Raw genomic sequence first — 15482 nt, forward strand, 5'->3', positions numbered from 1 at the left:
GCCTCGGCCTCCCAGAGAGCTAGGATTACAGGCGTGAGCCACCGCGCCCGGCCTTACAAAATTAACTTTTTAAAAGCCACTATATCGGTGTACTATATCCCTGATTACCTGGTGTTCACTTTTGTCTTTCTGTCATTTTTGTAACAAGCTGTCCTCTACCTGTGGTTTTGTTTGTTTTTTGGTTGTAATTTTTCCTTATCATTCTTTATACTTTTCCATGTCATACTCTTTCCTTTTTTTGCCTTTTTTTTTTCCATCAGAACTACAGCTCAGAATTTCATACTCTTCAGATTCAATTAGACTCTTCTAATTGCTTTTGGTCATTTTAAGTTTCATTTCATTTTTCCCTGATATTAACCATACTTTGGTATTAACTAAACTTTGTGCTATATGCAAACCTAACTACTAAAGCCTCGGTACTTTTGTCCAGGTCCTTGCTAAACATGTTTAATAATTTTGACAAGACTGTATTCTCCCTTAAATGTAAAGATTCTTTTTCAGATGTATCTCTTGACTTGTACATCCATCTAATAATATGGTTAAGACTTTTACAAAAGTAATTTTGAGGTTGTGATTAAACATACATTGTCTTCTGGCCCACAGCTTCATCTGGCCCATCATTTGCTTCTGTTCTTTTGATTATTTCAAAGAATATAGTTCTTTGAGCTTTAGGATTCTTAGGAAAACATTGTGCAACACACTCTTAGTTTATTAATCATATTGTCATGTAAGATATAACCAAAGAGGCTGGGTGTGGTGGCTCACACCTATAATCCTAGCACTTTGGGAGGCCAAGGCAGGAGGATTGCTTGAGGCCAGGAGTTTGAGATCAGCCTGAGCAAGAGCAAGACCCTGTCTCTACGAAAAATAGAAAAATTGGCTGGGTGTGGTGGCATGCACCTGTAGTCCCAGCTATTTGGGAGGCTGAGGTAGAAGGATCGCTTGAGCCCAGGAGTTTGAGATTGTAGTGAGCTATAATTGTGCCAGTGTACTCTAGCCCAGGCGACAGAGCAAGACCCTGTCTGTTTGTCTGTCTGTCTCTCTCACACACACACACACACACACACACATGCGCGCGCACGCATGCGTACACATGATGTAACCAAAGATTTGATAAAAGTTCAGATTATTCAGTTTTTTTCTCACAGGAAATACAAATTTTCCTAAAACATTTTGGTTTTTATAGCAGTACTGAAATTTGATTATTATTTACAACTGAACTCAAATGTTAAAAGACAAGGATATAAAATGAACCAAAACGTATCCACGTTATTAATAATTCAAAATACTATGGGCAAAGAATCATTGGGAGACCTTTATTAGCTTGAAATAATGGAAGATGCTCAGTAATTTGGTATTCATTTTGATCATGGACAGTACTCGCAAGTTATTTTCATTTAAGTCACATCGGCAAGAAACAAGGACAATATGCAAAATCAAGATGTAAAGCGATTGTCTATAGAGAGCTTAGGTCTTGATTAACAAAATAAAACTCATGCTAATGACAACAGCACTATACTACAAGGTGCTTGGTACAAAATTTGAACATAAGGGGGAAAAGTAGATAATTTATGGCTTACCTAAAATATTGAGAATCTTATAATCTACATAACAAAGTATAAGACTCATATGCTGAGTGTTGATTTAAAACTTATATTTTCCTTTTGCCTCCATTGCTATTATCAACATCTTTAGTTCTATAATTTATATGATCTATTACTCCCTTTGGCATACTTTGTGAGTTAAAAAGGTTGATATATGATGTGTAACACTTAAATTTGTGGATATAGTATCTGAACTCCTAATTTCAAAATGCCTTGTGTTATTTTTTTCTTTTTTGCCTTAATGAAATTTATCATTGATTGTGCTTCGGTTGCTCATTGAAAGAAATTTTTGATTACTTTAAAGAAATTAAAAACTTGGCTAATAAAAGAAAGCTCAAGAGTTTGAGCCTAGGCCGGGCATGGTGGCTCACGCCTGTAATCCTAGCACTCTGGGAGGCCGAGGCGGGCGGATTGTTTGAGCTCAGGAGTTCGAAACCAGCCTGAGCAAGAGTGAGACCCCGTCTCTACTAAAATTAGAAAGAAATTAATTGGACAACTAAAAATATATAGAAAAAATTAGCCGGGCATGGTGGCGCATGCCTGTAGTCCCAGCTACTCAGGAGGCTGAGGCAGGAGGATCGCTTGAGCCCAGGAGTTTGAGGTTGCTGTGAGCTAGGCTGATGCCACGGCACTCTAGCCAGGGCAACAGAGCCAAATTCTGTCTCCAAAAAAAAAAAAAAAAAAAAAGTTTGAGCCTAGTATAAATATTTTACTGTACTTAGACCATAAAGGCATTTTAGCTAAAATTTATTAGACTTATAGGATTTGTGAATTTCAAGGGATTTCAGTAATCACCACCAGTCTAGTTCTGTTCAGTGCAGGAATTTTGTTTATAGTCTTCCAAGTAAGCTAAATACTAATTGTTCCTTAACATTTCTTACATATTTTTAACTTAGGACCGTTAGTCTCAAACTTTTTCTCATCCAGATCTTCAAAGTGCTTCCATGACCCTTCCTGGTATACAACACCTCTTTATCAAAACAAAGAACCTATTATCAGTTCAGCTGGCAAAAATTCCAGTCTAAGATTCAGCAAAACATGAAGGAATGATAAGAAATAAGCAAAGTGAAGAAAGTTCTATCAATATCTAACATTTCCAGCTAGCATGGAATTGAGTCTGTTTTCCAAACAGGGTATAATTTATTTTCATAAAATGTACCTATTCTAGCAAGGTTCTTGGTGTTCAGCTACATTTTCTTTGGAACCTCTGAGTCAGATTTTACTAAATTCAGTTCCATTAGAGTTGAAATTTTAAAAGTATTTCTTAAATGTAAACTAATAATGACCTACTTACATGATATAATATTTTATTTAACAGAATTTCAGTCTGGGTCCTAAGAGTTTAATTTTTCATCAGTATTTTAACTAAATAACCATAGATATTAGGCTTTCTCAAAGATAACATTTTGTCATAATATAAGCTCCTTAAATCTTATTTTTTTTGAGACAGAGTCTCACTGTGTTGCCCGGGCTAGAGTGCCGTGGCGTCAGCCTAGCTCGCAGCAACCTCAAACTCCTGGGCTCAAGTGATCCTTCTGCCTCAGCCTCCTGAGTAGCTGGGACTACAGGCATGCGCCACCATGCCTGGCTAATTTTTTCTATAGATTTTTAGTTGTCCGATTAATTTCTTTCTATTTTTAGTAGAGATGGCGTCTCGCTCTTGCTCAGGCTGGTTTCGAACTCCTGAGCTCAAACAATCCGCCCGCCTCGGCCTCCCAGAGTGCTAGGATTACAAATCTTATTAATGTTACGATGGCTGCCCCAGCTCGTGAAATAATAGTAGATGATAACAATACACAGTAAGAAAATACCATTTGGTGACTAGGGCTTCATCAAAATATTATAAGATTTGTGTGTTTATGAGTGGTTCAGGTCACGTTGTTCTGCCTCCAACACTGTCTTGTACACTCTTTGATGACTAGTAGTCTTGATTCATTAATATTCAAACTATATACCTGAAAAAGATAATCCGATCCCAGCTTAGGTCATTGAAAATATTAATATTTCTGGCTTTTATTAAAATGTAGGTTGATTATAACATTTAGTGTGAGAGAAGGGAGGTGGTAGGGACATTTAAATCTACTTTGCTGCTAATTTACTTCCTTCAAAGCATAGCAAGGACAAGGAATTAGGAAAACACCTCTCACTCAATAGAGAAAAGGTATGCGGTTCTTAGAGAATCCAGGATTATCTTGGCAAAGCAGTGAGTGCTTGAGTTTGAATGAGGAAAGGTAATATAGTGCTAAAGTTGGTTAGAGAATTTTCTGTGTGAAATAAAAGACCTGTGTACTGGGAATTAGGGAATTTGACTTCTGAGGAATGTTAGACTTGACAGTGGTCGCCCTTTTTCATTTTTACTTCTCTTTATTCTTAGATTTACGGAATCCAGAGGCAGCACTGTCCCCAACCTTCCGTAGTGACAGCCCAGTGCCTACTGTACCCACTTGTAGTGGTCCTAAGCCTAGCACAGCTTCAGCAGTTCCTGAATTAGCTACAGACCCTGAGTTAGAGAAGAAGTTGCTACACCACCTCTCTGATCTGGCCTTAACGTTGCCCACTGATGCTGTGTCCATCCGTCTTGCCATCTCCACGGTAATGACCTGATAAAATTAAGATCTACCACTTATTTTCAGTTCATGGTCAGTGTCTTATTGCCCTCTCCTCTCCTCCTTCTCTAGCCAGATGCCCCTGCCACTCAAGATGGGGTGGAAAGCCTCCTACAGAAGTTTGCAGCTCAGGAGTTGATTGAGGTAAAGCGAGGTCTCCTACAAGATGATGCACATCCCACTCTTGTCACCTATGCTGACCATTCCAAGCTCTCTGCCATGATGGGTGCTGTGGCAGAAAAGAAAGGCCCTGGGGAGGTAGCAGGGACTATTGCAGGACAGAAGCGGCGTGCAGAACAGGACTCAACTACAGTAGCTGCCTTTGCTAGCTCTTTAGCCTCTGGTCTGGCTTCTTCAGCATCAGAACCAGCCAAGGAACCAGCCAAGAAATCAAGGAAACATGCTGCCTCAGATGTTGATCTGGAGATAGAGAGCCTTCTGAACCAACAGTCCACTAAGGAACAACAGAGCAAGAAGGTAGGGATCTTATGGAAATATTCTCACAATTTGTTCTTAGTTATAGCTGTGATAGAGAAGGATTTACCCTTAGGGCAAGGAGTAATTCTTAGAATTGAGGGTTTAAAGCAGTGGTTCTTAACTGGGGTTGATCTCTCCTGCTTCCCAGGACATCTGGCAATGTCTAGAAATCTTTTTATTGTCATAATGTGGGTGATAGTACTGGTATCTAGTGGATAGAGGCCAGGGATGTTGCTTAACATCCTACAATGCATAGTAAGGACAACCTCCCCACAACAAAGAATTGAAAAGATTATGTGGCTCAAAATGTCAATAATGCCAATGTCAGAAAACCCTGATTTCAAGAAGCTGTCATTGACTCTGTTTGGAAGACTCCTCAGATTAAGAGAAGAGGAATCCAAATATAGAAATACAGTGATATGAATGGAGAGGAATCTTAGAAGACAGTCCTGTGGACAAGTAATTATCGAAATTGATGATTAAACAATGCAGATTGGTTCTGAGTATAAGTATTGGACTGACATAAGTTCTCATCCATTTGCTACTTCTAGTCGTGTGAGTTTGAACAAGTTAATTAACTTCTCTTGAGCCTTAGTCTTCCCATCTGTAATGTGAGGGTTACCAAAGTACTCTCCCTTGTAGAACTGTTGAATAGACTCGTGATCTAAACAATAAAGTATTTAGCATTGTACCTTAGCAAATATAAGTGGTTTTTGTGAAAAGGAATGCTTTCTTGGGGAGGGGAAGATTAGCTTACTGCTTAGCAGTAGAAACCAGGCCTCGTGCGTTTTAATTTCGTCCTAAATGTAGATTTGTGCTGAAGGACTGAACCCCTAACAAATTTCTCATCCTAAGGTTCCAATTTTCTGATGTTAACTTAGCTGATTTCTCTCTTATATGACATTACTGTCAAATAGAATTTGCGGAGATAGTTTAAGAACTAATTTGATCTACAAACCCTTTTAAGTCTAAGGCTGCTTCTGTTACAGGTCAGTCAGGAGATTCTAGAGCTATTAAATACTACAACAGCCAAGGAACAATCCATTGTTGAAAAGTTTCGCTCACGAGGTCGGGCCCAAGTACAAGAATTCTGTGACTATGGAACCAAGGAAGAGTGCATGAAAGCCAGTGATGCTGATCGACCCTGTCGCAAGCTGCACTTCAGGTCTCTTGGGAGGGAATTATGTGGGATGGGTTTCCCAGAAGCAGTCATTCCTTTCAGTCATTGGAGTTCTGTCTGTAATCCTATTATTTAGTTTATGGTTTGTCTAAGTCCTCTAGGCTGTAAAGGTATACTTTCAGAAGTGGCATTATGTGGGAAAGAATACAGGCTGCACTCCCAAATAGATACGAGATTTTCTTAAAATGCTCCCTTCTCTTGTAATAGCAAGGCATCTGTTTCTGAGCCACAATGAAAAAGTTAAAGTTCTCTGGAAGGAAGATGATCTTAGGAGAAATAGGAACCTGAACTCTTAGGTCTGTATTTTATTCTGCTTTAACCAACCAAGTCCTTCCTGCACTGCTTTCCTGCCTGTGGTAAGAGAAGAAACCCAGTCTTTGCTCAGAAAGAAATTATAATTATTCCTTAGTGTGAATTATTTCAATGTCACCTGCCTCCCTTCCCTTAAAACTCTTGGAGGAAGCTCTAAAACAATAGAATTAGGGGAGGGTAATAAAAAACAATAAATTTTGAAACCATTTGGAACTTGAACTGTGAGGTCTACCTCTTAAGCACCATCTTGATTCTGATTTTCCCTTATTTCCCCAGACGAATTATCAATAAACACACTGACGAGTCTTTAGGTGACTGCTCTTTCCTTAACACATGTTTCCACATGGATACCTGCAAATATGTTCATTATGAAATTGATGCTTGCATGGATTCTGAGGCTCCTGGCAGCAAAGACCGTACCCCAAGCCAGGAGCTTGCTCTTACACAGAGTGTTGGAGGTGACTCCAGTGCAGATCGACTCTTCCCCCCTCAGGTACCTGTCTGCTTAGAAAACTGGTCTCAACTTACGGACTTATGTTTGAGTAGAGCAGCCATACCTGTAGGAAAGCAGGGCATACATCAGCAATCTGTCTTGCTGATTGGGAATGGAGTGGGATAGATATTCTTATAGGGGAATAGGAAAATCAGATGCAACAGAGGGACTGGGGCCATGAATCTGAGAGTGAATTAAGGGAAGATGACCAAATACCACCTTACGCAGTGGATCTGTTGTGATATCCGTTACCTGGACGTCAGTATCTTGGGCAAGTTTGCAGTTGTGATGGCTGACCCACCCTGGGATATTCACATGGAGCTGCCCTATGGGACCCTGACAGATGATGAGATGCGCAGGCTCAACATACCAGTACTGCAGGATGATGGCTTTCTCTTCCTCTGGGTCACAGGCAGGTAATGCAGTTCAAAGACATGTAGGTTTGGGGCAGATTTAACACAGTACTGGGTGGGAGATAAAATCCTGGGTTTTCCTATCCCTGCTCTTAAATGTATGACTGATTCAGCCTTTTTTCCTACTGAGCCCTAATGCCTGTTTATAACACAAATGGTACCTCAAATTATATTTAACTCTACATTGTTCTTTGAGAACAGTAAGGTCATTGAGAATAGATACTATGTTTTGTCTTCTCATTCTTAGATCCACCCTGTTGTCTTAATGGTATCTTGCATGTAAATGTTCACTGACCTGAATGTTTATAACATGTCAAATATTTTACAGGGAGAAAAAAATATGGGCATACAAGTAGTTAAGTCTTCTTTCTTTCTAGGGCCATGGAGTTGGGCAGAGAATGTCTAAACCTCTGGGGGTAAGTAGCAGTTGTGTTATTTTCTTTTGAGGGAAATACTTATTGGTATAGTTGAGAGATATATGTTCCCTTCTCCCAAAGTTTTCCCTGTGATTCCTTGCCTCTGTATATGTCACTGCCTCTAAACTATGAAACCCTGGTTAAAGCTCCAGTTCTTTCTTATGCCCCACAGTTATGAACGGGTAGATGAAATTATCTGGGTGAAGACGAATCAATTGCAACGCATCATTCGGACAGGCCGTACTGGTCACTGGTTGAACCATGGGAAGGAACATTGCTTGGTGAGCAGCAGTGGGGCCCAATTCAGTAGGTGGAACATAAAGAGGGACTATTTAATTTATTGAGAAGTTCAAAAGCTGTGGTTTTGTAAAGTAATCTGTTTTCTGTGGTGAGCAGGTTGGTGTCAAAGGAAATCCCCAAGGCTTCAACCAGGGTCTGGATTGTGATGTGATTGTAGCTGAGGTATGTGCTTCCCCAGGCATCCAAAGCTTCCACATTTTCGTTGGCATCAGTTATTCATGTCAGGTGTATTCTCATCCCATGTTTTTCTCATTTGGATCATAAACATAATAGAAATGGCTAGAATTCCAATCTTGGGTAATTTAAAAAGTAGCTAGTCTTTATTTCCTAGGTTCGTTCCACCAGTCATAAACCAGATGAAATCTATGGCATGATCGAGAGACTATCCCCTGGCACTCGCAAGATTGAGTTATTTGGAAGACCACACAATGTGCAACCCAACTGGTAAGGTGACTAGAGAACAGGCTAGTTCCTGGGCCAAAACTGTTTATGGTCAAGGTCAGAAGTTAGTAGAGTTACCCCTCACATTCCACTAGCTCTTTAATTCCAGGATTTCTGGTTTGCCCCTTCTTTTCTCATTTCAGGATCACCCTTGGAAACCAACTGGATGGGATCCACCTACTAGACCCAGATGTGGTTGCACGGTTCAAGCAAAGGTATCCAGATGGTATCATCTCTAAACCTAAGAATTTATAGAAGCACTGCCATACAGAGCTAAGCATCTGTAGCCATCACTCTGCAGGCTAAACTTGAATATTTGTACAATAGCTTTTTTTCTTTATTTAAATAAACGTTTGTATTGTAATTGGGATTTCAAGGTCAAATTCTGGCTCTGCCACTTTAACAGTGTGTGATTCCTTATAGGTAAAATGGGAATATTATCTACCTCATTGGGTTGTTGTCAGGGTTCAAACTAAATGAATGCATGAAAAGCATCAAAATGTTGATCATCATAAAACAGGACTATATAGATCAAAGTGATTTGTTACAAAAGGAGTTCTCAGGCCAGGTACAGTGCTGACGCCTATAATCCTAGCACTCAGGAGGCTGAGGTGGGAGGATTGCTTGAGCTCAGGAGTTTGAGACCACCCTGAGCAAGAGCAAGACCCTGTCTCTACTGAAAATAGAAAAATTAGCCGGGTGTCATGGCTTGTACCTGTAGTCCCAGCTACTCAGGAGGCTGAGGCAGGAAGATTGAGCCCAGGAGTTTGAGGTTGCTGTGAGCTATGCTGATGCCACTGCACTCTACTCAGGGTGACAGAGTGAGACTCTGTCTCAAAAAAAGAAAAAGAAGGGGGTTCTCTAGGACAGTATTTCTTAAGGTAAGAATTTGAGTTTCACTTAAGGTTATCAGCACTATGACTATCATGCTCTAACTTTCGCGTATTCTAATATAACTGTGGCTTTGCTAATCTATTATTATTTACCTTACTTCCAAGGAAAAAAAATTATAAACAGGTTAAATAAGTACCTGGGTATGAAGAGAATTGGCCTATATATTATGTAAGTGAAAACATCTCTATCTTTTAAAGATATTTCATCAAACACAAGTGAACACAACTTCTGTGAAACCTCTTATATTAATTTAAGGATGTAGAGTTCTGCCTCTTACACTCATAAACTGTGATAACTTGTGATAAGGGTGTGGACTGCAAAGACAATATTATTTGTAAAGAGAAATAAATAAGAAACTCCTGGGTGATGTCATTTTACCTTCAGCCCAGTGTGCCTGTTGTGTTAAAAACCTTTGTTCTCAAAGCAGTGTATTGATGTGATAGTAGTTTCCTGTTTTAAGAGGAAACCTTTAATGTAATCTCTCAACCCTTTTAAAATGGATGCACAGAGTGGCAGTTTCTCCTAGGCTCAAAGCTGAGTACTCACCCATCATTTTAATAATATTTTAGGCAAGTCCTGTGACAATTATACCAATAAGTTTACTCAAACCCGCATCACCACCCCTACTATCCCTATGTTTTGCTTGTCCATACTCCCTTCACCCTTTCTTCTGCTATTATCAATGGCATTTCTGCTTGTAGTTGAAAGGAATAAGCAAGTCCAGATTATAGCAAACTCAGTGGCCCTGCTTCATGGCCTCTGCTGAAGGGAGAAAAGGGGGGGAAGTATGAAGGGCCATCCTGGGTTCAGATCAGGCACTACCAGAAGCCAAGCTTGTATTTCAAAAACAGCCTCTTGGACGTATTTCCAGCAGATAAATCTTCACTGACTCGGAGAACAGGAAGGACTATTTCACAAACACCACAGTGTTTGAATTTCTGGAGGCTACCCAGGCCAAGAATACATCCCTAGGAAAGAAAAAGATACACATCAACAGAAAAAGAATTATAGCCTAGGTAAATTCTTTTTAACTCTGACTTAAACAAATAGATTCCCAGTTAATTTCTTGTAGCATAAAGGTGACATAGCATTACCTTAATAATACAAGAACAAGAGGCCTAAAAGTTAGAAGTAGAGGCAGTGCTAATCTCCTGAAGAGGATCTGAAGGAAATACAAATGCCTTGTTTCATAGATACAGGTAACTTCCAGGAAAATTTGGGAAGAAGGATAAACTCTTTATAACTTCTCTCTCTCCACCTCCCAGCATCTTACTGTGCTACTTTTCACTTTTCCATTCCTCTGCAAATTCTCATTCCCTAAGTGGTCTGATGCATTAAGGATTGAAAAGCTAATATTCACTATCACGAACAGCTTAAAGTATCTTCATACTTTTAAAGATCATACATAGCATGGTAAATGGTAACTGAGAAGTGTGAACTGCTCATTACGTCATCTTTGACTATGTGGGAAATATAAGGTCTTTTTAAGCAAGCAGGGGAACTTACAGTAGCCTCTCTAATCAGATCATATATATACCAATCTACTCTACCTAAGGTAAGGTGACACCAATTATATGCTCAAGGTTACCATGGTTCCCAACACAATTAATTTAGCAATACCTGCATTATAAGAAGGGGAACTGTAAGCTCACCTGCAGTGCTTCACCACACACTCATTGCTGCAGTATTCATTGTCCCAGTCTTTACTCACAACCGGAGGGTTCTCACAACCAGACCTCACACATCGAGGCTGGGGTGAGAGTGTCCCAGGAGACTCACTCACCAACTCAACATCCATCGGAGAAGGAGACTCAACCTATGAGAGGAAGAGAGCACGAAGGGTGGATTAGATTGCTCCCTGCCTAGCTAATAAGCCAGTCAAGTTATCCCTAGGAACTAATGGAGCAACAGGTGTTATAATCCCTCACAAATGGGGGTAGAGTTTCAGAAGGTGGTGAGTTTTTGGTGTCCCTCTATAGCCCACCTTCAGAACTTTGCAAGCAGGCTAACATGAAGATTCTTCCCGTCAAGGGAAGTCTCGGCTTATGCTAGTGCTCTTTAATTTTAATCTAGCCCATTAATGACTTTATTCTATGCTTGAATAATATTCCTCTGAAAGTATCGAATCAAAAGAATGTGAGTAAAGGTTGAGTCACCTCAACTAAGCTAGACTGGGAGGGCTAACTAAGAGAGGACAAAATGTGGTGCTATTAGAAACAGGAAAAGAATCTGGAGATTTATAAAGTTTCCTGCTGATAGGGTGTTTTGTTGTTTTTTTCCTTTTAAATGATTGCTTCCTTAATTGTAGAACTACAGTCTCAAACACACCCATATTTTAAAATGACTACTGGTCTTGTACAGGTTAAAGAAAACTAGGGTGCTTAGCATCTGTTTATGTCTTTAAAAGACTTAATGAACCAATTAAAATTTCCTGGTTATATTCCCCTGCCCACACCCATTTAAAACATTAAGCTAAGCAGTGAAGACCCAGGAGAAATGAAAGGATTTATACTTCCAAAGTTTAGGATCCTTAAGTAGAAAACTGAAAACTGCTTAGGCTATTTCCTCTCTAGGTGAACTAGTGTTACCTCTGCTTAGTTTAAGGAGTGGTCTGGGACAGGAGGCCCTCTTTAATGTTTCTCACCAAAAACACTGAGTATCCTGGGTGGGACAAGTCACCCTGGCAGGGAACTGTCATCTGCAGGATGTTTCATACTCTTGGTTGCCAGGCACTAAATAAATGCTAGTAGCAGCCCCCACTTCTATCAAGTCAACCAAAAATGGTCTTATACATTTCCAGTGGACTAGAGGAAAGACTTAAACAGAGGCTCACCTCAGGAACTACATCTGTGATCATCTCACAGATTGTCTCAGGAGAGGTGGCCTCCACTGTATGGGCCTCAGGGCTGTTGTTCATAGGCCGTTCAGGACTACTTTCCACAGCTGGTGGGACTAGGGTAGTCTGCATTTTCAAAGTGGGTAGAGGCACAATCTTCTTGATCTGCAGAGGAGGTGGCTGTTGCTGTAAGTTGATTCGAACTTTCTGAGGTGGAGGCTGTTGCATGGCCTGGAGTGGAGGTGGCTGCTGCAGAATGGTAACTTGCTGCTGAGTAGGGGGCTGAGGCATCTGTTGTAAAGGAGGGGGCTGTAGTCGTGGTGGAGGCAGTTGCATAGAAGCAGCAGCTGCTGCTGCTGCCTGCAACACTGACCGAGTAACAATCTGGGCTTGTTGACTGGGCTGGATAGTAGCGGTACTGGTTTGGCCTAGCTGGAGCCCCCGGGAGGTAACCACTGTGGCTGGGATAACAGTAACCATCCCTCCTTGAGACATAGTAATAGAAGAGGGCAACATCTGTTTGGTAATAATCAATTTGGTGATATTGGGCTGACCCCCAGCCCCAGAAGATGCCTGGTTTGCCACATAGGATGAAAGAGTGGAGTTAACAACAATGGAAGGGGACAGGGCAGGGGGTTCTGTTGAGGCTGGAGCTGGAGATGCTGGGTCAACGGTAGCCATAGGAGGTGGAGAAGGAGTCTGTGATGCTGGCACTGGATCCAATTCCACTGTTTCTACAGTGGCCTAAAAGATGACAAAAAAAGCAAAGTCATTGGGAGGTTTACTGTCTACCACAGGATATATTCATACTAATTCCCTCCCAAGAAAAGATACATCACAGATTTTTTAAAAAAGCAGCAGCTGTGGGTACTACCCTGGCTTAAGTACCCACTGGAAATAATAAACTCAGAAAGACTGGCAAGGTTTATATGATGGAAATAGCAGGAAAACTGTTATGTACTTTTTATAAGCTTTTAATACTATATAGTAGTAATAGGTTCCACAGGATTTTGGTGGTATTTTCTTATAATTACTAAAAAACAGTTCACAAAATTTCTTATTGGTTTAAATATCTATCTACCCTAACGCTCTTACCTGACACTCTTGGTTGTCTTTATAAGCAGCCAGAGCCTTCAGATATTCTTTCTTGGCAGCTTCAGTTTTCCTCTTATACACCTGCAGGAAGGACAGATTGTTTAAAAAGTCCCCTTACTCTTATAAAAGATAATTCTCTATTATTCATCAACGAATAACAGTTCATCTCAGTCTAATCACTGCCAACCCCTTTTTGTGGATATATTTCTGAAAACTAACAGTCAAGGCAGCCTCCATGGCAGACTTACTCCACTAAGCATGTTTCTGAAAGTGAGCCAACCAACAAGAGTCTTGCAAGAATAACTACATTTCTAAAGTGAACATCAACCCATGCTCACTTCTGTTACAAAAATAAACCCTGACCCCAAAACTTGTAAGATCAGTAGTCTGCTTAGCCTGGGACTATGCCTAACCAGTGTACTATCCCTTAAGAAATGTGGTAAATTGCTTGCAAAGATAGCCATAAGAATTCTCATCCTGCATGCCCCTTCTCCCATCAAGAGTTGAAGCCTATTTATTTACCCTTTCTTTGAATCTGGGCTAGCTCTGTGATTTGTTTGATCATTAGAATGTGGCTGAAGTGACACTGAGACTTAAAAGACCTTCAAGCATCTGTTTTGTGTTCTTGGAATGCTGCTCTATAAAGAAGCCAGTCTAGCCTGCTTGGAGGATAAAAGGCCACATGAAAGAGGACCAAGATGTCCTTGCCAACAGGTAGTATGAACTGCCAGAAGTAGGAGCAAAGTCATCTTAGCCAGCCATACCAGCCATCATTTGATTATAAACACAGGAATGAGCCCAGGCTCATTCAGCAGGAAAACCACCCAACCAACTCAGACTCATGACAGATATTAAATATGAAGTGTCCAATTTCAAATCTATAGTTTTTTTTTTTTTTTTTTTTGAGACAGAGTCTTACTCTGTTGCCCAGGCTAGAGTGAGTGCCATGGCGTCAGCCTAGCTCACAGCAACCTCAAACTCCTGGGCTCAAGCGATCCTCCTGCCTCAGCCTCCCGAGTAGCTGGGACTACAGGCATGCGCCACCATGCCTGGCTAATTTTTTTTCTATATATTTTTAGTTGTCCAATTAATTTCTTTCTAATTTTAGTAGAGACAGGGTCTCGCTCTTGCTCAGGCTGGCCTCGAACTCCTGAGCTCAAACAATCCGCCCGCCTCGGCCTCCCAGAGAGCTAGGATTACAGGCGTGAGCCACCGCGCCCGGCCTTAAAGTGTAGTTTATTACATCTCAACAAGCAGCAGTACAATTAATCAAAGTATGTGCCTAAACTATCAACACAGTTTTGCCATCTTACTGGTAGCTTGTTTATGCCAGCAGCAAAGAAGCTTAGAGAGCGAGTGGTGATGAAATAGCAAAAGGCATTTTCCACAACTTGTTGAGAATTGAATATTTTTCCTTGCAAGAAGTGGTCCAAAGCCTGGAAGAAGTGGTAGTCAGTTGGTGCAAGGTCTGGTGAATATGGTGGATGACAGAGAGTTTCCTCCAAGTCCAGCCTCTAGTTTGAGCAGCATTGTTTATTCAACATGTGGTCTAGTGTTATCTTGCAAGAAGACTGATTGGTCTGTCTCTATTAAACCAATCTTGGCTGCTTAATTGCAAGCATCCTCATCATTTTATCCAACTGGTTGCAGCAGACATCCCTGTAATCAATTGACTAGGTTTCATGAGGCTGTAGTGGATAATACCAAAACTAGACCACCAAACTGACTCCATTAGCCTTTTTTTTGATGAATATTCAGTTTCTGGACTGTGTTTTCGCACTTCGTCTTTAGCCAACCATTGTGCTGAATGCTTGCAATTGTCAAAAAGAATCGATTTTTCATCATACATAATAATATGGTGTAGAAATGGTTTGCTTTATGTCGTGACAGCAAAGAAAGGCAAGCTTTGAGACTATTTCTCTTCTAATGTTCGTTCAATTCATGCAGAACCCATCTATCCAGCTTCTTTATCTTGCCAATTTGTTTCAAATGGTCCAGTATTGTTGGAATCATAATGTCAAACCTTGCTAATTCACACATAGGTTGAGATGGATTTGCTTCCACTACAGGTTTTAGTTCATTATCCACCTTGGTCTCAGGTCACCCCATGTGGCTCATTTTCAAGATTAAAATCACCAGGACAGAACTCCTCAAACCGTCGACGTACTGTGTGTTCGTTAGCCACATCCTTCCCAAACACTTCGTTGATATTTCAAGCTATCTGCGCTGTATTGGTTCCATAACAGAACTCATATTTGAAAATAATACGAATTTTTGAGTTATCCATAGTTTCACAAAAATTGCTCTAAAAAAATTTGAGAGGTCGGGCGTGGTGGCTCACGCCTGTAATCCTAGCTCTCTGGGAGGCCGAGGCGGGCGGATTGTTTGAGCTCAGGAGTTCGAAACCAGCCTGAG

The 15482-nt window shown here is 40.7% G+C and overlaps 2 protein-coding genes across 2 annotated transcripts in view; one reads left to right on the plus strand and one right to left on the minus strand.

Moving 5' to 3' along the window:
• METTL3 (methyltransferase like 3) overlaps positions 1 to 8612 on the plus strand; it is a 12503-nt gene extending 3891 nt beyond the window's left edge. The window contains exons 2-11 of the mRNA XM_012649316.1: positions 3979 to 4196; positions 4283 to 4687; positions 5677 to 5852; positions 6456 to 6672; positions 6901 to 7088; positions 7463 to 7501; positions 7674 to 7782; positions 7898 to 7963; positions 8133 to 8245; positions 8386 to 8612. Coding sequence (XP_012504770.1) covers positions 3979 to 4196; positions 4283 to 4687; positions 5677 to 5852; positions 6456 to 6672; positions 6901 to 7088; positions 7463 to 7501; positions 7674 to 7782; positions 7898 to 7963; positions 8133 to 8245; positions 8386 to 8497 — 1643 coding nt within the window. The 3' untranslated portion in view covers positions 8498 to 8612. The remainder of the gene's footprint in view (positions 1 to 3978; positions 4197 to 4282; positions 4688 to 5676; positions 5853 to 6455; positions 6673 to 6900; positions 7089 to 7462; positions 7502 to 7673; positions 7783 to 7897; positions 7964 to 8132; positions 8246 to 8385) is intronic.
• Positions 8613 to 9656: 1044 nt separating this feature from the next.
• TOX4 (TOX high mobility group box family member 4) overlaps positions 9657 to 15482 on the minus strand; it is a 17997-nt gene continuing 12171 nt past the window's right edge. The window contains exons 6-9 of the mRNA XM_012649317.1: positions 13068 to 13148; positions 11970 to 12716; positions 10789 to 10952; positions 9657 to 10104 (exon numbers count right to left, since the gene is read on the minus strand). Of these exons, the coding sequence (XP_012504771.1) occupies positions 10044 to 10104; positions 10789 to 10952; positions 11970 to 12716; positions 13068 to 13148 (1053 nt within the window). The 3' untranslated portion in view covers positions 9657 to 10043. The remainder of the gene's footprint in view (positions 10105 to 10788; positions 10953 to 11969; positions 12717 to 13067; positions 13149 to 15482) is intronic.

This window comes from Propithecus coquereli, unplaced genomic scaffold (assembly GCF_000956105.1).
Source record: "Propithecus coquereli isolate 6110/MARCELLA unplaced genomic scaffold, Pcoq_1.0 Scaffold3, whole genome shotgun sequence".
Taxonomy (NCBI): domain Eukaryota; kingdom Metazoa; phylum Chordata; class Mammalia; order Primates; family Indriidae; genus Propithecus; species Propithecus coquereli.